The sequence below is a fragment of the Ursus americanus genome, chromosome 36 (genome assembly GCF_024610735.1).
Source record: "Ursus americanus isolate L20-20 chromosome 36, mUrsAme1.1.p, whole genome shotgun sequence".
NCBI classification, from domain to species: domain Eukaryota; kingdom Metazoa; phylum Chordata; class Mammalia; order Carnivora; family Ursidae; genus Ursus; species Ursus americanus.
In genome coordinates, this window is record NC_142162.1 from 4,290,162 (window position 1) to 4,317,723 (window position 27,562).

At 41.4% G+C, this 27,562-nt stretch overlaps 1 protein-coding gene across 5 annotated transcripts in view; it reads left to right on the forward strand.

Moving 5' to 3' along the window:
* Positions 1-25,034, forward strand: part of SLC12A1 (solute carrier family 12 member 1) — an 85,945-nt gene extending 60,911 nt beyond the window's left edge. For all 5 annotated transcript variants that reach the window (XM_045812146.2, XM_087859111.1, XM_045812144.2 and 2 more), the window contains 7 exons: positions 6,310-6,453; positions 9,259-9,390; positions 9,629-9,740; positions 11,544-11,630; positions 20,912-21,047; positions 22,692-22,759; positions 23,727-25,034. In XM_045812146.2, the coding sequence (XP_045668102.2) occupies positions 6,310-6,453; positions 9,259-9,390; positions 9,629-9,740; positions 11,544-11,630; positions 20,912-21,047; positions 22,692-22,759; positions 23,727-23,862 (815 nt within the window). In that variant the 3' untranslated portion in view covers positions 23,863-25,034. The remainder of the gene's footprint in view (positions 1-6,309; positions 6,454-9,258; positions 9,391-9,628; positions 9,741-11,543; positions 11,631-20,911; positions 21,048-22,691; positions 22,760-23,726) is intronic.
* Positions 25,035-27,562: the final 2,528 nt, after the last annotated feature.

The following is a 27,562-nucleotide window of genomic DNA, read 5'->3' on the forward strand; positions in this document are numbered from 1 at the left end:
TTTCCCAAGGGATGTATCCAATTTATATCAACTTGGATGTTTGAAATCTTTCTGATTCTTAGTCAAGAAAGGGAAAATAGAGTTCGATGCTAATAAAATAATTATAAGTACCGATTATCTAGGGTAAACAAAAAAACAGTATTATACAAATACATGAAGAATGTGCAGGAGAACAACAGCATAATGATAGAAATGAACTTTATGCCACGTTTCCATGCATTGTTTTGAAGTTTCTGTAATTCATGGCGCCACCCTCATATTAGATTTTGAACTGGAAGAAATAAGCTTGTGTTTCATTATATTATACCGTAAGATAGGGCTTAATAAGAGCCTGATAAATCTTACGTATTGCATTCCACTATGTTAATGATTATCATCATAGCTTTTCCAACACAGGCACCACAGTGTCATCACAGATTATAATTTAAAGGAAATATTAGCAATTCAGAGTGCCCATATACTGTAGTTAATAAAGCAGTGAATAGAAATCAGCTTTATAGGTAATTTACCACCTAATGACAATTATTTCTATGCTGTGTCACAGGCTTACGTGAGGAGAATAACTTTTGTATATAAATAAGATCGATGCTCGTAACATTCTAACTTGTGTACCGCAGCGACTCTTCCAATACCGATGGCTGATAGTTTCTCTTAATAAATTAATTTATTGCCTGACAACACCAAAAATGCACTATTTCATATTGTTCACTTCCCAGAGGTACTTAGCAAGTTTGCCAACTACAACAAAGAGTCCAAATTGTACTGGTAGGAATACAGTGATGAAACGTGATCTGCAATATATTGCGGTCAAGTGTTCCGTGTAAGTACTACACGATTTATGACCATCTCAGAGCACGGGGATTCTGGTGTGTCTGATGGAGTGGCTTAGCAAAATAAAGACAGATGGCAGTGTAGTAAATAATTACTTGATTGGAAGACGACCACTGCAGGATGGCTTCCTGCCTTCAATTTAGCCAGCCTTCACCTAGGGTAAGTCACATTGATTCATGTAAGCATTTACAGCTTTGAGCTGATTGACCCAGGAAAGAATCATAATTTAATAATTAATAAAGAGAAAGGTTGCTGTGAAATGGGAGGGGACATGATTCCTTGGTGGGTTTCCCTGCTCCCTCTTCTGCGGTCAGATAATTGACTGCTCTCCATCCTTGGGATTCAAAGTGAATCGTAATGCCTATTTCTAAAAAACATCTTCAAAAAAAAAAAAAAAAAAAAGACCGGGGATAGAACATTTGAGGCAATCTTGATAAGTAAGTTGAATTTCAAACTATGGTCACTCCAGTTGGTTACCATACAATCAGTTTATAAAACACTGGAGAATGGGGAACGGTTCTTCAAGTGGTTTTGGTATTTGTATGAAGAAGGCTCAGGGTTCTTACCATGAGAACTGTTTGAGGGTACGTCTGAATAATTGGTTAGAAACCCACTCAACTGAGAGAACAGAAAGGTCTAAGCTTTTTCTTCCCCCATGAGAACTTCAGGGATTCCCTTATTCTCGGAATGAGAGACAGGCAGGGCTTTTGTTCTCTCTCTCCCTCTCTCTTTCTAGCACTGTGGTTTTGTAAATCAGGATAGACTATAGAATTATCTGCTATGGAAGCTTCAAGTTCCCACCTGAGGCCCAGGTGGTGGATCTTTCCAGGGAAAGGATCCCTTCCCTTGCCTCTCATTCTTCTGCTCAGTCCTGCCTGTCCTACCTTCCGTCACATTCCATCTTGCTTTGTACCATCAGCCCCTTTTAGGCCCTCTTTTTATAATTCTGTATACGGCATTAATCCTGCTTCTTTTCAACACTGTCTTTTTACGCCCCCCTCCACGCGGTACTTTACACGTGCTCATCCCTGACAACTATCCTTTTGTTTTCCTTTCTTTAGAGAGATACTTTCAAATGCATTGAACTGTGTTGAATAGCACTGACTTGTTCTTTAATTCCGACAGACTGTTCTTGAGTGTTTGTCATGGTGGTAGGCACGAGTAGGGAGGCGTGGGCGCAACTAAGAATGTGAGAAGTCTAAGCATAGGCTCTGAAATCAGTCAGACCTGGTTTCAAATTCCAGCTCAAAGCTTTTTGGCTGTGTAGCCTTAGTCAAATTACTCATCTTCTCTGTTTCACTTTTCACATTTTCGGATGGAAATCGTTATAGCACCTAGCTCACAGATTTACTGTCTTGGATTAAAGGATATTATGGCCACAAAATGTTTGGCATTGTCCGTGACACAAAAGAAACCCCCGACAAATGGGGGGCAATGAAATATGACAGAAGCTACCCTCCAGGAATTTGCAGTCCAGAGGGCGTAAAGTAAACATGTGTCTTAAAACTCTATTCCCTACACAGGTGTAGTTACTGGAATAAAGGTTGAAGCAGAGTATCATGGAAACGTAAAGCCATATAAAAATTTCGCCATTGGGGAAATTAGGGGATGGCTTCTTCAAAAAAATGCAGAGTGTGTATTTCTTCAGCAGGCAGATATTGGCAGTCAGAGCATATCGCTGAGGAAGGATGGTAACAAGGGAGATGCTAGAATTGGAAGCAGGAGCTTGCATCCCCAGCTGTGCAACCTTGAATGGTCTGAGCCCGTTTCCTTCTCAGTAAAATGGGGAGAATGCCGCCAGCTCTGCCTGGATCCCAGGACTGGCGTTGGGATCAAATAAGATCTTTGTGGAAAGGGCTTTGTGAATCCGGAACATCACACGTGCAGTTGCGATGGAATGAGTAATTGTTACGGTCAGCCTCGTGGAAATAGGCTGATGCCTATCCATCCTTACTCCCTGGGCTCACCGCCTTGTGGCCAGTGGTATGCTTTTGCAAGTCGGCTAGCCAGGACTCTAGTTGAAAGAAATGTTTTGACGAAGTCTACTCTGGACTTGTATGCATACAGAGGCGAGCAGTACACCAGATAGATCATTCAGAACAGATCATCAGACCGTCACTTCTGCTTAGCACTTAGGAAACGATAGATCGCACAGGAGGAGGCCTTAGATCACCCACAAAGTGTATAATTATGAATTAGCTCTAATAAGAATTTGCAAAATCACGGTGCAAGGCATGAGACCACTGGGTGGATGTGAAAATCCAAGATGGCCAAGCAAGCAGATCTTAGCCCATGGAACAGACCTCTCTCTGCTGGCCTCCGTCTGTTGTCTTTGAGGGGACTGCTGAATCTTTCGCATTCCGGTGAAGTCTGGTTTTGTCTCTGGGGCCTGGGATTTTGCAGTCTGCTCTGTCCAGGATGGGCTGTGTACATACCTTTGAGCAAATAGTTGGAGTAGCTCCCGGCTCACTCAGCCAGCTGACTCTGTGTCAAAGGAGGATTTATCTTTTTTCCTCCTTTGTCCAAACTCGAGGACAAAGAACGTGGCAACTAGCGCCTCATCACGGGGTGTGCGGGAGCCTGCCAAAAAAGGAAAGCAAAAGAGGCCCTTCCCCAGCGTGGCCCTTGCCACTGCCCCCCCCAAAGAAGCTGGCAAATATACATCTTCCGGACGACCGCAAACAGGAGGTTACCCCACAGCTGGACCCCTGCCGCATCCCAAACAGTAGATAATAGTTCGGGGGCCATCCCCCGGGGCCAGTGATATCTCCGAGGCGGTTGCTGCCCTGGGACAGCCTGTCATCAGTACCTGTGTCTTGAGGGTCCTCCCTTTAAAATGACATGTGGGAGGAGCCATCATTCGGGGGAGCTAACATTACACCGTATGCCCGAGAGTGTTTAGGTTCGCCTGACGATGAAGTGTTGGAGATTAATGGAACAACCCTGAGAGAAGAGTAACGAGCAGAAAGCAAAATGTCTTCAGAGTGGGAAGCGTGCAGGGTCTGGAGCGAAGCCGGCCTCTTTGCATTTGAACCCTGTTATTTTCTGGGTGACCTCAGACAAATTACTTAACATTTCTGAGCCTCAGTTTCTTCACCTACAAAAGGAGAGTAATAATAGTAACTCTTTCGGAGTCCTTTGGGAAGGAATAATATGCAGCACAGTCCCGGGCACCCAGAGAGTGTGCAATAAATAGTAACTGCTAAAATAACTCCCAGGCTTCTCAGAATACTCAGTTGGCTTTGCATGACTAAGCCCGTTTCCAGGGGCTGCATAAATACACTGCCTATAGGACACACTCGTTGCTTTGTTCTTTAAGGCGCCGCAAAGCACCGTGCAGAAACTGTTGTTTGTTCTTTTTGCAAAGCTGGGAGAGTTGGAAAGGGGAAGGGTTACAATTTTCCATTTCACAGATAGGAAATCAGAGGCATAGGAAAAGTAAATGACTCGCTTCGTGTCGCACAAAGCCCGCCGCAGAGCTGTCATCGGCCACGACCTCCCCTGCAATGCAGCCTGTGTTCACCTTTCAAAAGTCAGGGGTAAGCCACTCCTGTCTGAGCTTTAATGCCATCAGTCTAATTTCTCAGATTTTCTATAGTTGCTGATCTGGAGAACCTTTGAAGCTTTGGGGAAATCACATGGGTGATTTGACCTTAAATCTCATGCCACTGGCAAAAGATTAATTGCTAAGACCTGGAAAGAGGCCAGACAATTCTGTGGAGCTGAATAACAGCACCGTCTAGGGATGTGACTGTCCTGACAGATTTAGTTAGTACATAATTGATAAATCTAGAGTTTGCATAGCTTCGCTTCCCAGATAGATAAGGCAACAGGCTCCAAGGGCTGACATTTACAGAAGCCCTACCAGTGTTTTGTAACACTGAAGCTAGGTTTTCTACTCTGTTCCTCAGAACATTGCTCGCTTTCTAAGTCTCTGTTCCCAGCAAGCAAAAAGATGAGGGGATCTAACAAGAGGCCACCTTGCCCACTGTAAGCAAGAATGCCTATCATTCTTGAGCACTGTCCCCTGACTGCTTTCAAAGTCTTACTCACCCTGATCCAATGTGGGTTGACGTCAGAGAGGGATGCAAGGTGTTACATAGCAGTTAGGAATTTTTCGTCACAATCAGAATCCAGAAAAGCTAAAAGACAGCCAGATGCAACACCAAAGCTTGGATAGTGGGTCTCAGGGCCTGGACAGGAAGCTGCACGGCCTGACTCTTGCCCCAGATTTGAGTGTCGTGAGACCCTTCTTAGCAATTTGAACTCCGACAGGCACACAGAAACCTCAACTTTTCTTTCTTTCACTTTGGTCACTCATTCCAGAAAGTATGTTGCTTATCAGAAAGAATTGTTGAGGCGCCTGGGTGGCCCAGTCGGTCAAGCGTTTAACTTTTGATTTCAGCTCAGGTCGTGGTCTCAGGGTCGTGAGGGCTCTGCGCTGGGTGTGAAGCCTGTCTAAGATTCTCTCCCTCTCCCTCTGCTCCCTCCCTGCCCACCCCCCCCCGTGTGTGTTCTCTCTCTCTCTCAAAAAAAAAAAAGAATTATTAGTGGACGTTTTTCACTGTAATTTCTATTCGGAGCCCATACAGCTTCATATAAGGTTTGGTGACCTTTCCGTAATTACTGCTGTCTAGTTTTATGCTGCAATTCAGGAGGCATTGTCGTGTGCCTGATACGTACCCGGTGTACTTTGGTAATTTTGGCACTTCCGCTTGTCAGATATCCAACCCAGTAGTTTAGGTCAGCAAATCAGTGGCGTGCAGTGCTCGAGATCTCACGTACAGAGGATCTGGCTTTTTAGGTTTTGCCGGAAGTGAAGGAAGATGTCATTAAATAGACTCCCTTACCTTCGCAAATAAAAACCGAGTGACTTCATGGATTATGACAACACACAGAGCTACTTTCCTGAGCTAGTTATTACTTTCCGAATACAATTTGCTGATATTTATTACTTTTTAATAACCATTTGGAAAAAATCATACGATGTATAATAATTTTATTGCATAGACACCACTTTTTTTAATTTTATTTTTATTTTAATCTTAGTTAACATACGGTGCAATATTGGTTTCTGGAGTAGAAGTGGTTCATCACCTATGTACAACACCCAGTGCTCATCCAAAGTGCCCTCCTTAATACCCATCACCCATCCAGCCCATCCCCCACGCACGTCCCTCCATCAACCCTCGGTTTGTTCTCTATCATTAAGAGTCTCCTATGGTTTGTTTCCTTCTCTCCTTTTCCCCCCCTTCCTATATGCTCATCTGTTTTCATTCTTAAAGTTCACATGTGAGTGAGATCATATGGTATTTGTCTTTCTCTGACTGACTTATTTCACTTAGTATAATACACTCTAGCTCCATCCACGTTGTTGCAAATGCGACACCATTTTTTATATTAAAATAGTTTATAAGGTTGCTCCTAGAAACTTGGTCACTCTGAGTTAATTAAGTGATTTTTGTCTTCCTGCATTAGATGAATTAGAGAAATTGGAACAGGAAAGGCTAGCTTTGGAAGCCACTATCAAAGATAACGAATGTGAAGAAGGAAGTGGTGGCATCCGAGGCTTATTTAAAAAAGCTAGCAAGTTGAACATTACTAAGCCAGCTCCTAAGAAAGGTAAGTACTTTTAAAATTCACAAGAAAGTTACAAAATGAGCCATTGCTTGAGTATCGATAGGGATCAGAAGTCAGCATCTAAGATGTTGGGAGCATTGTGTTAATGAAGGACTGAAAGACGCTTCTTTCAAGAAAGTAGCACAGATGAAATGTATAAGTTATTTATCAGTAACAATAAGCCTTTTGTGCCATCTCACTGTAAAAACTTAATTTTAAAATAATAGTATTTGGTATGGGAGTCCTATAATGCTTACACCGATTTGAGTGCCATAAAATGGACATTTCTTAGTTAAGATGGAAAGGAGATAGAAATTTAAGAACCAATACCCAAATGGATTTATCTATACACACACACACACACACACACACGCACGCACCCCTTAATGCCCCTTACAGACATTTCAGGAGACGAAAAGTTGACTAGGACAGGTAAATGAGAACCCTAATTTTGAAAAAGCATCTATCTTTAACATGAACCAGAATCCTGGGCTTGGAGCTTCACGGATGCTAATTACCTGTAGATTTCAGCTGAGTGGTACACTTACGTTTGAATATCCAGTATGCACCCCAGGAATGGGAGAGAATGAGAGCTTTTTATAAAACTTATAAACAGATGATTCAAACGTCTGACTTTTTTTGAAAATTGAAAATTGCTTTCTTTCCAAAACACCGCAGGTTTTTTAATGAGGTCCACAACGACCTCTGCTGGTAGAAAATTAGAATGTTAACATACACAAATAATCCTATGCTTATTGAAGTCACTTGGTGTGAGCCCCAGAAAAGATCATTCCTCTGGGACGGTCTTCAAGTCAAACAGCAAGATCCAAAATGAGACTTAGCAGGCTTCTGGTCTAGTTTAATGGGACCCAACCTTTCAAAGAGGTCCTTCAGTGAGGCCCTCTAACACCTTGGGAAAGTTTTGGTTCTGTTTGTTTTCCTACTGTAGTCCAAGGACAAAGCTTCACCTGCAATACAATATTTTTACGTATTTCCATAGACTAACATGAAATATAAACACTGCCCCTCTTCAAATACTAGAAGTACCCTCGGGTTCCTGGAATATTCCATGGGCTATAGGATAGCCTATTAAGAGTCCCCCACCTTAACATGACATTGTCTAGGAAAATGATGTGTTTGAATCTAAAGTTGGAGGTACACCAGGACCTTCAGGGTGTAAATATTAGAATAAGACCATCTGGATGGTAACTGTCTTCTTTCCATTTCAATTATTTGGTTTATTCATGAGAAATGTTAACTATTCATTGAATCTGCTCTACCAGTCAATCATTCAATGTTAGTTACAGTCTGGAAAAGCAATGGAAAATTCAGAAGTCATAGCGCAATACTGTTCTTTAGCTGATGAGGGAGGACGGAAGCATGAGTGTTCTTATTAATGAAAAGAGACTTATTATTTATTCTGGAAGCCTGTTTCTGTATGACAAATCTTTTGGCAAAAGTCAAACACGTGTCATTGCTCACAAAAGCAAAATGATGTTACGTTTTATTTCCAACACCTCAAATTTCAAATGCAGCCCTAAAGGAGGCCCCTTCACCGCTCTGGGGTTTCACTGGTTGACAACTCTTCGGAGTTCTAGATCAGGACAAACCCCACCTCCAGGCACTAATGCCTGAGTCCTCTGGGAGCTTTGATTTGCATGTAAGTGGGGGCAGGGTTTGGTCCATTTTGTAAAGATATTTACTTTCTCCCTCAGCAGTCCTGGGGAGATAGAAGCCATGTAAGATAATCGCTTCAGAACCGACAGGCCCTAAACATGGCAACGGCAAAAGACAGAACAAAGCATCTTCAGAACCTCTCAGATCAGAGAGGAAGGTCTGAAGCAGCTGTCAGCTCTACTCTAAGCACTTTGCTGACACCATCTCTTTGAAATGGAGCAATGAAGTCACAACTTTAAAAGGTGTGGAAATGAGAAATATCGATGGTGTAGCAAAGAAAACCTCTACTGGCAAAAAGGAGCCAGGGTCCTGCTCAAACACTGGCCTAGTTCCCTAATATACTTTCACTGGACCCTTGATAGCGTGGAAAGTGCATTTAAAAAAAAAACAACCAAGTACTTTCTGTGCACCCTTATCTCTACCTCAAGTAAAGGAATTTTGTCTCTCCCTATTTCCTGGCTTTTCCATCTCATTCACAGAGATTCAAAGAGCTCAGTGGCTTTCCCTTCTCTTACAAGGCTCCTTGAAAACAGAAAAGCAAGCCAAGCTGACATTAGGCTGACATTAGGACCAAAGGGTCATAGAGTCAAGATGCATCTGGTCCCTAGCCACCTTTATAATCCAGACATTCATGGAATTTACACCAATTGCGCTCAAATGAATGCTCTAATGAAGAAATACTTCTGATTCTATTGCTTATCTCTAGAAAACCAATCACCACACTTTCTACTTTCAAGTAAATTTGAAAATAGGATTAAGTTGCGTTATAGCTGGAATTTTGAAAAATGGGGATATCTTGGCTATTCTGTCAGGTCGTTTAGCATTGTTACCTGCCGAGATAATAACCCCGCCCCGAGATTACTGGAGACCTGAAAATAGTCTACTGCTTTGTCATGACAACTGTAATCATGAAACCAGTATCAAATTCTTTTGAGCTATTAAAGGTGATCTAATTTACTGTGGGACTTGACCTTTATCACCCCTTTTCCTAGCTCACTGTTTGCCCATAAAGATGAAAAAGCTTACAGATTCATGACCCTTCCTCTATTTTCCGGAGTAGATTTATTGGCACGTTCTTCTGTTTCTTTCCTCAAAAGACAAGTAGGTCTACTACGTTTTCTTTCGTTACAGACAGCAGCGTGAACACAATCCAGTCGATGCATGTTGGGGAGTTCAACCAGAAGCTGGTAGAAGCCAGCACCCAATTTAAACAGAAGCAAGGAAAAGGCACAATTGATGTGTGGTGGTTGTTTGACGATGGAGGTAAAGACAGTTCCAGAATGTACACTGGGGAGCAGAATCACTATGTTGATCGAGTTAACAAACTGCGGGGGAAGGTACATGAAAACGATATCAGTTGAAGGAGAATATTTCTGTGTCTTCCCAAGATTTTTAATTATTTAGGAGCAATGAATGTGGGAATGAATAAAGATGTAAAGCTATTCGTTTCCTTTCAGCAGGATCTATTCATTCTTTCTGTCATAATTTATTCTCTTTTCAGGGTTAACACTCCTTATCCCCTATATCTTGACTCTCAGAAAAAAGTGGAAAGACTGTAAATTAAGAATCTATGTTGGAGGGAAGATCAACCGCATTGAAGAAGAAAAAATTGCGTAAGTAACTCATCCCTCCTGTGTTAGAGGACTTTGGATGTCTGCTGCTTTAATGCTTTAATTTTAGGAACTTCAAGTGTTTTTGAGACCCAAGAGATTTAAAGACAAAACCGTCATAAGGGGCCTCATGTTTCCTTGGTTTTCTGGTCATTAAATTATCTGCGTACTTCTTGTAAGCACTGTCTTCACGTCCCTTGATCCCTTGCCACAAATGCTTTCGAAAAGGAATTTGACACAGAAACCCCATCTCAAGTCTTGAACGGGACTATCATTATCTTGTATAATGTTTGCTTTGATTTGACCAGTGAATGGATCCAAGAAAGGAAAAGCCCGAAGGAATTTGTGTCCAGTAGCTTCCCTGGGCTGGGTCAAACCTGTTGATTTGTGGTGGGCATTCTAGCACAGTACACTTGAAAAATAGGACCAGGAGACTGAACCTGGTCCTTGTCCCAGCCCTGCCCTCAACGAGCTGCAGGACTTTGCAACAGTCACCACGGCCCAGACCTGGGTCTCCAGTTTCTCATCTGTAGCCTGGAACAGTTTAAATGGATGACGGTTGAACACTCTTATAATTAAAAAAATAAATCAGTCTCCAGAGTGTAAATTTGCATCTTAGTCATTGATTTAGTCATGGAGAGCCTGATGTGCAGTTGTGGAAGCAGCAAGCACGTTAGGAATGCCGTGCAGCCAAAGGTCTCTGGTGGAAATCTGGAGAGCGACCTTCAGCAGCCCTGGGTCCCTCATGGCAGGCCTAAGTCCCAAGCCCTTCCAGAAATCACGAAATAATGACAGGCTTTTACTCTGTAATTTTTCACATTTTCCCTTCCATCTGGGAGGATTATAATACACACACACACATTATATTATATATATTCATATATAATATAAACTGTATGTATTAAATATATATATATATATATTTAATTCCCCTTAAAGAGAGTCCTATTATAATGGAAACTAACATGATGGCTATAATAATTTATATTTTCTTAAAGCCTCCAGTAACTTACTGGGGCAAGTGATGAAATTTAAAAGCGGTTCGTGGATTAGATGATAGCATGGCATCAATGTTAAATTTCCTGATTTCAAAAAGTGTACTTTGTTCGTATACGAGAGTGTTCGTATTCTTAGGAAATACTGAAGTATTTATAGGTAAAGGGGCCTGACAGCTGCAGCTGGGCAGGGGGTAGGTGAGTAGAAAGCAAGAAGGAAAGAAGGAAGATGTCGATAGACGCTGCTGTGTAGAAAGAGAAAAAGGTGTTACATTAAATGGGGCAAGGTATGAACAATTGGTGAGTCTGGGATTTGTGTGTGTATGTGTGTGTGTGTGTGTGTGTGTGTGTGTGTGTGTGTGTGTGTGCTGTCCTTGCAATTTTTCTGTAACTTTGAAATTGTATCAAAAATTTCAGTTGCCAGGGAAAGAACCTCCAATATGTAATGATATATCATAATTATTGGTTTGTCAGTACGTTGTCGGTAACTGTAAAAATTCTCAACAAGATCGTAGTCAATAATATGAAAACTGGTTCTCTTTTCCCCCAAATGGTAAGGAAGCATGTACAGCTCTATATTATCTTCCCTGAAATGTGAATGCGGAAGCGGCTTTGCTCTTCCTAGGGTCTGCACCTGCATGAATTTGTCTTTGCCTTCAGTGGAATAGCTTGGTCCACATTTAGTATACGGTGAAGGACATTGAACTAAACATAGCCTTTGTCTGAATGTGAAGCTGAAATAAGTCGTGAACTCTTTGCCTGAAAATAGTTACATATGCAATGATGAAGTATCTCTCTCTTATATTTCCAGAATGGCTTCTCTTCTGAGCAAGTTTAGGATAAAATTTGCAGATATCCATATCATTGGTGACATCAACATTAAGCCAAACAAAGAGAGGTATGAAGCATTAACAAGATCCATTGTTTGCCCCTGGTACTCTCTCATTTTCTTTTGTGCTGATTATTAAAGGGTAAAAATGTTATCTATCGACTGCAGTGACCTCCTAATAAGATATAATAAAAAGGGACTTCGAATAACCATGCAGAACGATCGAATAAATTATAATGGAAGGAAACGGTTTTACGGTAAAGCTGAGCCTGAGAGGGGAGAATTGTTGAAACACAGGCTAGTCAGCATGTTAGGATTGCCTGTCTTGTTCTTGGCTTGTATGGTGGCCAGAGCAGACTGTTCTGGACTGGGCACTCAGGGCAAGTTTTCTTTATTTAAAGTGACTGCTGGGGTGGCTGGGTGGCGCGGTCGGTTAAGCGTCCGCTCTTGATTTCAGCTCAGGTCATGATCTCAGGGTTGTGAGATTGAGCCCCGCCCTGTGCTTGTTCAGCGGGGAGTCTACTTGACATTTTTCTTTGTCTCCTTCTCTCTCTCGGCCCGTCCCCTCCCTCTAAAATAAATAAATAAATCTTAAAAATTTTTTATTTTTTAAAGTCACTGGTGGTGCGTCCTGTGGATGGGGAGCTGTGATAGGGAAGCTAGAAACAGAGTGAGTCTTCCTGGCACAATGACAGAACCGACCCTCCATGGCCATTTTCACTTTTAGGCACTAAAGACCCAACACTTAGAGCTATGGAATTTGGGGCGGGGGGGGGTATAAATTCAGATAAAACTATCTGAAGCCTGGCAAGGAAATGTATTGGCTCCAAAATTTTTTAAATGCCGAAATTGAAATAATTGTTTGAATGTCTTCAAATCACACATCATTTTAATCCTCGTTAATTGTTAAATTTGTCAAGTCCATGATATTGGAAAACAGCTTGTAGGTTAGATCCTCACAGGAATTCCCAGAGGTGCAAGAAGATGGTCTGGAAATTATAGCCGATATTAACTTTACTTCTTAGAGTGATAACTTACCAATTATAAGATTTTGCAATTGTTGACAGTCCAAAATCATATTTACTGTCGCACCTGGATGCGATTTAATACACGTGAGTTGGTGTGGAGTGGGGCCTTCGAGGTTGAGAGACACAGGGGCACAAGGATCTCAGTGTGGCTTCTGCTCTCCCTGGACTGCCGGACCTGGTCTCACTTCTCTTCGCCGTCATTTCTGCTTCCTCCTGCAGCTCCTGAGAGCTTCCAATTCCACACTCAAATCTCCTTGTTCTTCCCTTCTTTTGATTCAGTGCTATCCTGTATGAGCTTAATACCTAACAGAAGATCATCCAGATTTAAGATGCAATCTTATTGGGGCGCCTGGGTGGCACAGCGGTTAAGCGTCTGCCTTCGGCTCAGGGCGTGATCCCGGCGTTCTGGGATCGAGCCCCACATCAGGCTCCTCCGCTGTGAGCCTGCTTCTTCCTCTCCCACTCCCCCTGCTTGTGTTCCCTCTCTCACTGGCTGTCTCTGACTCTGTCGAATAAATAAATAAAATCTTTAAAAAAAAAAAAAAAGATGCAATCTTATTGACCACACAGCGACCTTGAACTTCATGTCATTTGAGTGTATGCATGATTCCTCCAAGGCTACACGTCAGTCAAAACGACTTTACAAAACATCCTCATTGTGATAAGAAAGCTGTGATCGACAGAGTTCACCTGGGTTATTACTATGCAATATTTCTTCACATCGTATAAACCACTAATGCCTTACATTCCTATATTTCTACAGTTTTAAGTACTTTAAAAGGAAATTAAGATGAGTTTATAATACTCCTCGGTAAAAGTAATTAACATTCTGCTATGAGCTGGGTGGTCGTGTAGTAATCTCTGGTAGCCTTCCACATTTCATTTGAAGAATTTTAATTCCTAACTCATTGCCTCTTTGGCATTTGCAGTGATGCGATCAAACAGGCTCCTCTTATGTCTCTAATTGGCGGAAAGGCCTTCTATTTCATAACACAGCAGGTACAATGATTTCCTAGCATGTGCCCCCTCGTAAGAGGCCGGAGCCTGCCAGAGCTCTGCAAGCGCAGGGCCATTTACTGTTGTCTGGAGGGTAGTCATGGCGTCCCTACTGACTTCAGATTTTCTAGGAGCCCTGGCTCAGTGCTGGGCACAAATTAGTCATCTACATCTCGTAGCCGAATTCTTCTTGCTGTTGTTTGTCTTAACAGCAGCTAAGGACTGTGTGTGCTTGCTGATTCATTTGTTCCTATATCCTTTGCCTCTTTATGGATCGACCTGGCTTTCTCTACACAAGTTTCTTTCCCTTTCTTTCATGCTAGTCTCTGCCCAGATGCCACGGTTCCCCCCTGCATTCCTGTCCTATCTGTCCTATCACCAAGGATAGGACATACCTCTTCCACTAGTGCCTCTCCATTGTCTGAGTGCCCATCATAGGCTAGACACAATTTCTTTGACTAACCCTGAACTTTGGGCCATGTTTTTCTCTTTTCAGGCAGCCAACATTATGGAGAGGAGTAAAAAACGAAGGACCAGGCATTTTTGCTTTTGTCCTGGTATCTAACTTGGCTTTTAGACACTATTTTAATTGGCTGTTTCTTACATATCCTCATCATCCTGCAATGAAGAGATCTATTTCCCTTTCTCAGGAAAAAAATGATTAGATCTCACAATTTGGGGGATTTTTTTTTTTTGATAGTTCAAGGTCTTGAGGAAGATGCCAAAAAACAAAATCCATTTTTACTGGAATAAAAGAATCTTTGCGGCTAACGTACCCTGGTGTGAAGACAAAATAGCACCAAGAAGAGAGGTGCTGGAAGTGCCATTCTCCTGCCTTCGGCTCTCCACTGTCACTGATACCATATTGCTTTGTAAGAGAGTCACGCGTCTGGTGTCGGCAATGATGACCGAATATATAAAGGCAACCCTATTTTATTTTATTTATTTTTTTAAAGATTTTATTTATTTATTCATTCGACAGAGATAGAGACAGCCAGCGAGAGAGGGAACACAAGCAGGGGGAGTGGGAGAGGAAGAAGCAGGCTCACAGTGGAGGATCCTGATGTGGGGCTCGATCCCATAACGCCAGGATCACGCCCTGAGCCGAAGGCAGACACTCAACCGCCGTGCCACCCAGGCGCCCTGGCAACCCTATTTTAAAACAGAGAATGATCACTCAGTAAATCTCACAGATGGCCATTGGTAGCACATCTGGTACCTTTGTGATAATTTTTTTATTAAGTGTTTTTATTTTAATTCCACTCTAGTTAACCGTGTGATATTAGTTTCAGGTGTCCAGTATAGTGATTCAACAATTCTATGCATTACTCAGTGCTCATTGTGCTAAGTGTGCTCTTAATCCCCTTCACCTATTTCACCCATCCCCCCACCCCCCTCCCCTCTGATAACCATCAGGCTTTTCTCTATAGTTAAGAATCGATTTCTTAGTTTATTTCTCTCTCTTTTTCCTTTGTCCATTTGTTTTGTTTCTTAAATTCCACATAGGAGTGAAATCGTATGGTATTTGTCTTTCTCTGTTTTATTTCACATAGCATTACACTCTCTAGCTCCGTCCCTGTTGCTGCAAGTGACAAGATTTCATTCTTTTTTATGGCTGAGTAATAGATTGTATATATTATATATGTAATACAATATATATTCTAAATATAATATATTGTATAATATATTGTATATTGTGTGTGTGTGTATATATATATATATACACACACACACACACACCCCACATCATCTTTATCCATTCATCAGTCAATGGACACTTGGGCTGCTACTTCGATAATTTGGCTATTGTAAATAATGCTGCAATAAACATAGGGATGCATGTATACTTTTGAGTTAGTGTTTTTGTATGCTTTGGGTAAATACCCAGTAGTGCAATTACTAGATCATAGGGTAGTTTTAGCTTAAATTTTTTGAGGAACCCACCCCGTATTATTTTCCAGGGTAGCGGCACCAGTTTGCATTCCCACCAACAGTTCACAATGGTCCTTTTTCTCCATATCCTCATCACACTTGCTGTTTCTTGTGTTGTTGATTTTAGCCATTCCGAAGGGCGTGAGGTGATATCTCATTGTGGTTTTGATTTGCATTTCCCTGATGACGACCGATGTTGAGCATCTTTTCATGTGTCCATCTGTATGTCTTCTTTGGAGAAATGTCTGTTCATGTCTTCTGCACATTTTTTAATTGGATAATTTGTTTTTGGGGTGTTGAGTTGTGTAAGTTCTTTATTTTTTGATACTAACCCTTTATCAGATATGTCATTTGCAAATATCTTCTTCCCTTCAGTAGGTGGTTTTGTTGATTATTTCCTTCACTGTGCACAAGCTTTTTATTTTGATGTGGTATCAATAGTTGATTTTTGCTTTTACGTCCCCTGCCTTAAGAGACGTATTTAAAAAAGTGTTGCTATGGCCGATGTCAGAGAAATTACTGCCTGTGTTCTCTTCTAGGATTTTTATGGTTTCAGATCTCACCTTGACATCTTTAATCTATTTTGAGTTTATTTTTTGTGTATGATCTAAGAAAGTGGTCCAGCTTTATTCTTTTGCATGTAGTTGCCCAGTTTTCCCAACACCATTTGTTGAAGAGACTGTCTTTTTCCCATTGCATATTCTTGCCCCCTTTGTTACAGATTAATTGACTAGATAATCATGGGTTTATTTCTGGGCTTTCTATCCCGTTCCATTGATCTATTTTTGTGCCAGTACCATACTGTTTTGATTACTACAGCTTTGCAGTTTAACTTGAAATCTAGACTTGTGATATCTCTAGCTTTGTTTTTCTTTTTCCAGATTGTTTTGGCTATTTGGGGTTTTCGTGGTTCTATACAAATTTTAGGATTAGTTTTTTGAGTATTGTGAAAAATGCTGTTGGTATTTTCACAGGGATTGCATTAAATATGTAGATTGCTCTAAGTAGTATAGACATTTTAACAATATTTGTTCTTCCGATTTATGAGCATGAAATATCTTTCCATTTGTTTGTGTCATCTTCAATTTCTTTCATTAATGTTTTATACTTTTCAGTACACGTGTTTCACCTCCTCGATTAAGTTTATTCCCAGATATTTTATTATTTTTGGTGCAATTGTAAAAGGGATTGCTTTCTTAATTTCCCTTTCTGTCGCTTCCCAATTAGTGTATAGAAATGCAATGGATTTCTGCACATTGATTTTTGAATCCTGTGACCTTACTGAATTCATTTATCGGTTCTAGTAGTTTTGGATGGAATTTTTAGGGTATTTGATATGTGGTATCATGTCAGCTGCAAGTACTGAAAGTTTACTTCTTCCTTACCAATTTGAATGACTTTTGTTTCTTTTTCTTGTCTGATTGCTATGGCTAGGACTTTCAGTGCTGTGTTGAATAAAAGTGGTAGGAGTGGACATCCTTGTGTTGTGCCTGATCTTAGGGGGAAGTTATCAGTTTTTCACCATTGAGTATGATGAGCTGTAGATTCTTCATATATGGCCTTTATTATGTTGAGGTATATTCCCTCTAACCTACTTTGTTGAGGCCTTTGTGATGATTTTTAAAAGGCAATTCCTCTGCGTTGAATTAGAGAAAGAAGACTCTTCCTCTGGGCTGATGCAAGCCCCGTCCCAGGGTCCAATGCTTAGAGCACCAGTTCAATTTCAGCTCTTCTTGGCCAGGCAGCCCCTACCTGCCATTAACAATTATCTCCTCATCGTTGTTTTTTCTTGGTCATCAGGTGACACAAAATGTCAAAAATAGTTTGTCAACTATTTCCATGTTGGAGGCTAATGTTAAATGTACCTAAATTGCCTCTAATAAATCTTTCAACTACTCATAAAACATCAGTAAGTGTTGATGGAGATATTTTACCATAGACACATCATAAATACGGCTGGGCAAGGGTGAAAGGGAGTGCAAAAGCAAAGCTAATGAGAAAATAATTGAGCCTGGAGAAACTGAAAATCTCTTGTGGTTAAATTTCATTTTTTATTGAATATACTGAATTAAGAGTCATAGGCCAAAAAGACAACAATCTTTATACAGAAATTAAAGAGAAAGTAGAAGTAATTAACTGGATAACTTAAAGACACTAGAGTGGTGGGACACCGGGGTGGTCCAGTCCATTAAGCAGCCAACTCTTGATTTTGGCTCAGGTCATAATCTCAGGGTCATGTGATCCAGCCCTGTGCAGGGCTCTGTGCTCAGCACAGAGTCTGCTTGTCCCTCTCCCTCCCCCTCAGCCCTTTCTCCTTGCAATCTCTCTCTCAAATAAATAAATAAAATCTTAAAAAAAAAAAAAAGATACTGGAGTGGTCACAAAACAACTAATACATTAATTTGAGAAAGGAAATCTTACAGGAACTTAGGGAAAAAATTTTTTACAATTATAAAAATTTTTTTTTTAAAGATTTTATTTATTTATTCATTCAACAGAGATAGAGACAGCCAGTGAGAGAGGGAACACAAGCAGGGGGAGTGGGAGAGGAAGAAGCAGGCTCATAGCGGAAGAGCCTGATGTGGGGCTCGATCCCAGAACGCTGGGATCATGCCCTGAGCCGAAGGCAGACGCTTAACCGCTGTGCCACCCAGGCGCCCCACAATTATAAAATTTTTAAACTTTGTTATCATGAAGAACAAGGATGGGGAAGGCAGGGCGGGTATAAGTTAATTTTTAAATTGAATCAATTGTCATTTATATTTATTATCATGGTCTATTTGGCCTATTCTAGAGTCAACTTGGCCTATTCTAGAGTCAATTAAAAAACATTTATATGAAAAATAAGATTTAATGAGAATCAGGATAGAAATCTTGAGCCACCTTTGCATCACCTAGCTAGGAAAATGAAAAATGGCCTGTTCAGGGATGAACCTTAAGATGAAGTCAAAGATGAGCATAGACAAAGAACAGTAAGAGTTGAGGGAAAATAAATAGGCAAATACATTCCCATTATAACCTATTATGTCACTTAGCGTGTTTCAGTGCAAGGAAAAGAAAACTTACAATGACTTAAATAATAAAATTACTGGCAAACATAACTGAAAAATCCAATTATGTTCTGGCTTTCACGCAAAGCTTGATGTAGAAGGTTAATTTTATATATAATCAAGGACTAATTCTTTCCTATTACCTCTACTCTACCTTCCATTATGAAATCTTCAATCAAGGTCGATTTAGGTCATAAAAACAATATGACAGCAACCAGGACTACATACTTGCTCATTTATGTTCAGTGGGAGAGAAAGTTTGTCTCTTCTGTAGTCATTGAAGCCAGGTCATGGGCTCCAGTTTGTGCCAACCTAAGCCACTGAGCCACTTACTTGGTCAGTGGAATGCTAGGTGCCTCTTGGTCAAGCTTGCCTGGGCTGTGTGGCTACCCTGGCCAAACACTCTGGCAGATGGAATAGAATTGTGCTGATTAGCTGATGCTGGGAATGGAGTCACTCCCACCCAAACTACAGTGGATGCTGGGGAGACAACGAACAAACTCCACTCTATTTCCGTTTCTTAGGGAACTATTTTTGAACTGGTCTTTCTAATAAGCACCTGGGCTGAGATGCAAAGAAAACTTTTATCCCGATCAAAATAAGTATATGTAGGGGCGCCTGGGTGGCTCAGTCCTTAAGCGTCTGCCTTCGGCTCAGGGCGTGATCCCAGTGTTCTGGGATCGAGCCCCACATCAGGCTTCTCCGCTACGAGCCTGCTTCTTCCTCTCCCACTCCCCCTGCTGTGTTCCCTCTCTCACTGGCTGTCTCTCTCTGTCAAATTAATAAATAAAATCTTTTTTTAAAAATAAGTATATGTAGAGCTTAAACAGAGAGCCTCTCAATAGCTAACCTCAGTCCCGCGGTTGTTCAGTAAAATCAACGCCTTGGTTTTACAGGGCACTCTACACTTTCAGAGCACTGTCACCCAAATCATCATCGAACCATCACACCAATCTTCAGGCCAGTTCTGAGCAGCCATTACCTCCTTTTATAGGCAAGGTTATCCAGGTCCAGGAGGACAATGGAAGAGCCAGCACAAGAACCAAGGCTCTCCTAGTCTGGCACCTTTCCATTGCACAGATTACTGCCAAAGGTCTCTGAAGGCTTGGCCCTGTTGGAAGGAGTAGCAAATGAAAGTATTATATAGTTGAAAGAATAATAGGGCATATCAGTGGTTCCCCGTTGCTGTCCAGCATTCTAAATAAATCAAAGTGTCAGAAATCTACTACTTTAAGTATCTCTTCAATTCCTTAACAAAGGCACTGGTAGGCTCCTTTATGATATCTGCACTTTGATCTGCAAATCCTGAATCAGGGCAACCGATGAGATCATTGAACATGTGCCATCATATTTTAATTCCTTAGATTCCAGTTACTCCTCACTCCAAAGTTACCGAGTTATAAGTAAGCCACATTATACAAAACCAAAAGACATTGTTTATATCTGGCATCGTCTTCTAGTCGCACACTGAAGACAACTGTTTTCATAAACTATAAGCTTTGTTCTGTACTACTGTTCAAAAAAAATCTTTGAGGTTCTTATGAAAGACAAGAAGGAGATTTTCTAGTACTTTTTAAAATGTTCCACAGCTGTGAGATCCTGCCGCTAGTTTTCTACTCAATGCCTTCTTCTTAATTGCTCTAAAATGGCCTCAGATTTGTAGACATTAAGATATTATTGATTTTTGTTCTTTCCTCTAACACGCACCTGAAAAATAGTCATTTAAAAATCTCAGGCAGCAACAGTAGTCATCAGAAGGACGAAGGCTGCTTTTTTTGCAGCAAACATCCAAATTGCTCTATAACCATTGAATTTGCTATTCTTCTAGCAGCCCACCGATGGCCCCCGCCAGCACGGGGTGGGCCATGTGGACTAAAGGAGAGGGCAGGCCTAGCCAACTCCCGTCCCAAGCAACCTAGTTCATCTTCCACATTAATTCGTGAATGTCTCCTGTCTGTCCAACAAGCAGATGGAAACTCATTTAAGCGCGTGGAAACTTATTTATGGGCTAAAGTGTCTCCATTACAATGGTGCCTTTGACTATATCGTGTCGAAAATGTATCTGCAGAATAATTACTACCTGTGTGTTGGTGCGTTTATATTGACGATCTAATACACAGCAGGCTAACAAGGCTTCAACATGTTAAGGCCTTTCCTTGCGTAGGGAGGCAATACTATATCCATGGCTTTACTCACAGTAAGTCCCCTGCAAAGATAATTCTTAAAAGATTTGCATGACATTCAGCTCTGATTCTGCAGCCAGAGAGCCAGTCGTACCTGGAGTATCTCTGAAATAATGAGCTAGTTTCCCACTGTGAGCCCTCCTTTATAATTCCAATTTCAGCTGGAAAGTCTTTGAAGAGATGATTGAACCATATCGTCTCCATGAAAGCTGCAAAGATTTAACAACTGCTGAGAAATTAAAGAGAGAAACCCCGTGGAAAATTACAGATGCAGAGCTGGAAGCAGTCAAGGAAAAGGTAAGGGCTTGTCTTCCTTAATTTTTACTTTACTGTCTAACTAGCTGAAAAAGAAAACAGTAGTTGATTCAAAGATCAAGGAGTAATGTAACCGTTATAGAATTTCATTATTCAGGATCTAGGGTTTCTGCATTTTTCAAATGCTTTTCAATCATATTACTGGTTCGGAGAATTTAGAAACTGGTTTTCATTTCTTAATATGAAATCAATTCTTTTTTTAAAAGATTTTTAAAAAACCCCAGATTATTGATATATATTGTGAAGTCTCCTTTCAAATTTAATTTTATAGAACAGGAGACAGATCCATGGGTCTAAAATAATTTAAGTCAATATATGTGCAAAGTAGATAAAGGTAATTGACTCACAATTCAACACAGTAACAAAGAATTTTAACCTGATGAGGTTATGAAAACTAACAAAGTGATCTGGGAAAATATGTAATTGGAACAATGATTATGAAAGTTGGATCAGGCACAAGTTGTAGGAGGGATATAATAAATAAACAAACATTAGGAGCTGAACTTGAAACAATTTAGAACAAGAGATACTAAAGCCTTTCAAATTTAGTGAAGAAAATACTGAGCTAAGATTTATGAACTGTGTATAATAAACTGCCCAGTTCTTTGTTTGTTTGCTTGCTTGTTGGTTTACTGGGGAGGTTGGGAAGACATTTTTTTTTTTTTAAGAGAGGGAGAGAGAGAGCTGGCAGAAGGGCAGAGGGAGAGAGCGAATCTTAAGCAGGCTCCATGCTCAGCACAGAGCCCAGTGTGGGGCTCGATCTCACGGCTCTGAGATCTTGAGCTGAGCCCAAATCAAGAGTCGTTATATCAGCGGAGCCACGCAGGTGCCCCTAATTTCACATTTTAATTTAAATTCCAGTTACTTAACACACAGTATGTTATCAGTTTCAGGTGTAGAATTTAGTGATTCATCACTTCCATACAACTCCCGGTGCTCCTCACAAGTGCCCTCCTTAGAGCCCATCACACACTTTGCCCATGCCCACCCACCCACCTCCCTCCAGCAACCCTCAGTTTATTCTCTATAAAGAGTCTGCTTTTTGGTTTTCCTCTCTCTCATTTTTTTTAACAAAGATTGTTCACATAATTGAGCAAATCATACATCTAAGCCTTGGTTTCCGAACCAATGAAACACAGTAAGTATTATTGTCATCACTGCAAAATTGTTGATGTAGTTATTTTTCCAGGTGAGTCTTGGATGACTTTTTAGTTGAAACCAGTCCCTTGTGCTGATAAAATATTCGAAGAACCTAAACAACGTAGACTAGGATTTAATTTATGTTCTTAGGATATCAAATTGCTATCCAGATTACTTCTTCCACCTCAAACCTGTTCCCAGATCTGACCGTTCTCACCTTCCCTTTACTATTATCCGTGTTTCCTGCTCGCTTGTTTTTTCCCTTAGAATTTAATAATCTAGCACAACAAGCACCTGGTCTTATTCTTTATATTTCTAGAATTTCTCGTGAGTTTTTAAAAATTAGTTTCCAGACCTGAAGGAAATAATTGTAATTGTTTTTTAAGTGAGGTTTTTCTACTTCTCCATAACTTGAGGTAAGGAGACAGATTCTCATCTGTAATTCTGGTAGAACTGCCCTCAACAAAATCTGAATGTTGTCCACAGAGTTACCGCCAAGTTCGCCTAAACGAACTCTTACAGGAGCACTCGAGAGCCGCTAATCTCATCGTCCTGTGAGTATCACTGCAGTCATTTAAGAATGTTACAGAGGAATCTTAGGTAAATGGGCTAATCGACTTAAAAAGTCTTGACTATTCAGGTGGAAAGTTTAAAAAATTGGAACATGTGGGATTTTAGACAGTGAAGGAAAATAAATGCCACCTGGGACCCTGCCACTTGGACTTTGTGTCTGGTGCACCCCACCCATAGAATCTCGGCTCCCCCTTCAGAGCATGCCCCGGGAATCCCCTGCCTAACAAGCCTCAAGTGAGCCACTGAGGCTCATGGGCTCCTTCCCAGCGTGGTGCTCCTGGGGTAGAGAGCCAGCCGACAGCAAGTTCAGCGGGCTCCCCGCTGTGTCGAAAGAGGCCAAGGTAGGAGAAAAAGGGAGGGGATTCTTCCATTTCCACTCTTGCCCTTCACCCTACAAATGTTAGAGGTGTACCTGTTGGAAGTAGGAAAGTTTACGTAACGATTGACAGCTAAACATGAAAAACAGCTATTTCACACTGATGCCTCGTGACATGATTCCTATGTATGAAGAGTAATATGTCTTCAAGGTCTGCACAGGTCTGCCACCTGAGACCTAGAACCGTCTCCCGAATTGGGAAAGAGGTTTCACCTAGCTGTTTTCTGAGGTTTCTGCCAAATATAAGAGCTTTAAACTATTGGGAAAATCGTTTCCATCGGAAAAGGAGGAGAGAGATTGATCAAATTTTCTATTTAAAGAGGAGTGAAATTTATAGTTATGTTTGGTTTACTCTACAATGCCTAAGCCTATTTTTCTGGCTTACAGATAATTTGTCTTATCTGAGAAATACATCAGTTGAATACCTATATTCGAAATAATTTGAGTGCTTTCACGTGTGGGAGGAGGGTTACCAAAGTTTCAGGCCACTGGTTATGAAATAGTTCAGATGACTAGTGATGTTACTGCCTGTAGTAATTGTCACTTTTAAAATTTTTCTTCCATGCTGTCAGGAGCCTTCCAGTGGCAAGAAAAGGATTTATATCAGATTGGTTGTACATGGCTTGGTTGGAAATCCTCGCGAAGAACCTCCCTCCTGTTTTACTAGTTAGAGGAAACCACAAAAATGTCCTGACATTTTACTCTTAATACATGAAAGATTAGAACACGTCTTAACTTAATGTACGAATAATTAAAGAAACAGGTCTAGTGCTTTGTGTTGTAAATCTGATCTATGGATATGCAAACCTCTGAGACAGTCGGACAGGATTCCATATAAACCATGTCATTATTTTTTTTATTAGTTACTGGGGGCTATTTTTTTCTATCAGCTTAAGACAATGCCACCCCCCAAAAACACATCTTTATTGTTGCTGTTGTTGTTGATAAACAAGGAAATTAAGGAAACCATGCTGGCTTCTCCTGAAAATCACGAACTTGGTTGTAAGCTTCTCCAGGCAACCCTAATCTTGTGTTCGCTGCTAGACCTCAGTAGAGGCCTCAGCCCCACAGCAGGTGCTCATTAAATGCTTATTGACAGGCTGGTAGAGTAACGGTACGTGGTTATCAAAGAGAAAGACCGGCTAGGCAGAACCGCCATTATGCTTGGCCTTCTGAGAGGCTTATACGTACAAAGAAGATTTGAAAATCAATAACTGAAAACTTTAAGAAGTACTTGAGTCTACAAAATGTTTAAAGCAGTGACCTAAATAAGGTTATTTAATGTAACACAGCATATATACTTAGAGTGACCTGAGCGAACATTGATAACATAGGGCTTCGATTTGCTGCTGACTGAAGAGTACGTCAGCTGGATTAGAAGGCCACAACATTCCAATTCGATGAACTAGATTCCTTTTTTAACATATAAACTTTGTTTTGCCTGTGAAATAGTTTGAAATCTCCATCATAGTATTACTTTGAATATTTGTTTCTAATGAAGTGGTTAGCACAGATGAGATCTTCGTAGATACCTAATTGAAAACCGAACACCACAAATCTTCAAGCCATTATAAAGAAATATATCCTGAATCATATACTTAGTTACTCTATATACTGATTGTATGGATTGAAAGGAATAACTAACATGTGAAGGGAGAAACTGACAAAGTTACAAAATTGTGTGTTGTATACAAGGTACAAGTATTGATTTTTGTCATTTTTGTTAATATTCCTATAATACTTAATCACATTGAAAAACCAACAAATTTCTTTTCTGATGGATGACTTGATTTTTTTTTTCTTAACATGTTTTGACTGTTTATTCTAACTGATAAAATACAAGGGAAACAATGAACCTGAAATAAAAGCCCTGAAATTTGCTTGCTTCGGCCCAGGTCATGTTTTTACCTTTAAGTCAGTAAGATCACAGTGCAATGGCACATCAGATGTGAGCATTAAAAAATCAGTTGCCTCGTCTGACACTTGCCTAAAACTGGCAATCAAGATTCGGAATTCCAAGCCCAACTCAGCTCAGGAGGATGACAAGGGAGGAAAGGGGAAACAGTCCGTAAAACTGAAGCAGCAGGCTAGCCTCTCCCCAAATCCCGGACCATGTGCCTCCCTGAGCCCCAGATTAAACCACCTCTCTTGAGCCCTATATACCTGAAATCCAAAGACTAGACTAGATGTGGTCCCGGTGATCAGGGGAAGGAACACCCAGCTTCATCCGGACCTGACAATTCTCGGAAACTTCAGAGGGTCTCCGGGAAAGGTGGGAAGTCATAGGACTTCTGTACTAGGAAAGTCTGGCTCTTGTATCCTTGAGAGGCTGTCGTACACTGGGTTCCTTGGAAAACAGACTCTAAAAGAGCATTTAACATGGAGCATGTTTATTAAGGAGTGCCTTTGGGATCAATGCCTGTGCAAGGGAGGGAGGGGAAGGAAGCAGGAAGGGAGAAGGACAAGGTAAGGAGCGATGTGGGCCCAAGGACAGCCTCAGCTGACCGCACAGGGAGCTCTGGAGACAGAAAGCTCCTTCAGAGTAGTCCCAAGCAGGGCTGAGAAGGCCCAGCCTCTATACTCCCGCATCCATCCATCACTGGATTGTGCTGCCCAGGGAGGGTGTGCCCTTGGGTGAGGCAGAGCTCTGCAGCGGAGGCATCCCCGGGGGGCCTGAGAGCTGAAGTCTGCCTGCTGATCGCACTCCCAGCTGCTGGGGCCATGAGTCCTTCATTAAACAGGGTCTGGTGGGACATCACCATGCCCGCCACAGCGGTCATAGAAAGTAGTGGTCTAAAATAAAACAAGACAAAAATACCCCAAAAAACCAAAAATCTTGGACTAGCCTGAGTTCAAATTTTAGTCTCACCATTTATTAGTGGTTTGACCTTAAACTGGTTATTTAATTTCCTGCAGGCTCATGGCAAGAGAGTGACTGAAGTGATGTATGTCCCTAGGTTCTGGGTTAACGAGGGAGTGGGACATGGCCGGAGAGAAGAGGGACAGGTGGCAGTAGGGACTGGCGGTTTTGAGGTCCAGAGCAGCTGTACTGGGAACAGGTTAGGGTCACAGGAAATTGAATGGTTGGAGGCTGTGGTCAGACGTCAGCAGATTCTTGTAGCCCTCGGTGTCCTGCCCTTGTCCCTTGCTTCACCCAACTCAACTAAGCCAACCACTCATCACCTCAGTGTCTACCCTCAGCTTTCAGAGCAGGACGGAGAAAGTTGCACGATCATGTGCGTTGGTGTCAAACTTCCTCTGCCCTCTCGCTTCGTTTCCATTTCCCACCAGCATCCCTTCTACTTCCTCACATTGACTTCTCAAAATCTCCAGCACTTTTTCAGTTGATTACCCTGCCACTATCCCTACCACATATCCATGCGCAATAGACATAAAGCTTTCTTATCAAAATAGGACCATCCTGAGAGCGTTGTCTTATAAGTTCTCTTAATACCCAATTCTAGAAATCTTTATTTGGAAGCTTTAAAAAAAAAGTGTGGATTCTTGGGACCCATAGGCCTGCTAAATTAGAATCTGGGAGAGGGACCAATGATCTGCAAGGCTTCGGAAACCTCCTCTAGGCAGTCTCTGCTATTCCTGTGACCTGACTGCCACCACAGGCTGATGTCCCTCAAATATACATTTCTCACCCACATCTCCCCAGGGTCTCAGATCCAAATAGTCAACTACTTATGTTCACAGTGTTTCTCTTTGTAAGTCCTACAGATGCAGGAAGACCAGACTTCTGTTCAAAAAGAAAAAAAAATAGCACCCAAAACACACAACTAGAACAAAGGCTTGCTCCATTGTCTATCAGCTCCCCCCTGAAATGACCAAAGAAACATAAAAATAGGAAAGCCCTACATCACAGTAGGAAACTAAGGAAGGATGCCATCCGTATGCTAACATTTAAAAAAAAAAACAATCAAGCTATAGTTTACTTGGGACCGATCAAAGGATCGGTCAGCTTGCAACCAATAGTCCAGAGAAGAAAAATCACCGGAAGACCCTGAAAGAGTTCCACCAACCTCCTCCCGCAGTTTGCATCTGGAGAGGAGAAGCTGGAGATAGCACAGAGAATAGCACCGAGTGGGATCTGTTTTGCTGGATACAGAGAGTATTCAGAAAAGACCACCCAGAGGGCCCCCCCCAGCACTTGAAGCAGTCATGGCTATCGTCATGGGGCATCTCATGAATGCCCTTGAAAGCTACCAGAAAGATACGTGCTTGCCATCGAGGCTGAGCCAAAGAGAAAAATCAACTTTCAGTCCACAGCTTCTCCTAACGCGAAGAAGAAAATGCACAGAGGTGGACAATCCTGGCCCTTGATCTCTGTCTTCTGGTCTCTGTTCTCAGCTGCTGGGTTACGAACCTGGCAACTGTAAGGTGCTATCAAGCAGGCCTCTGG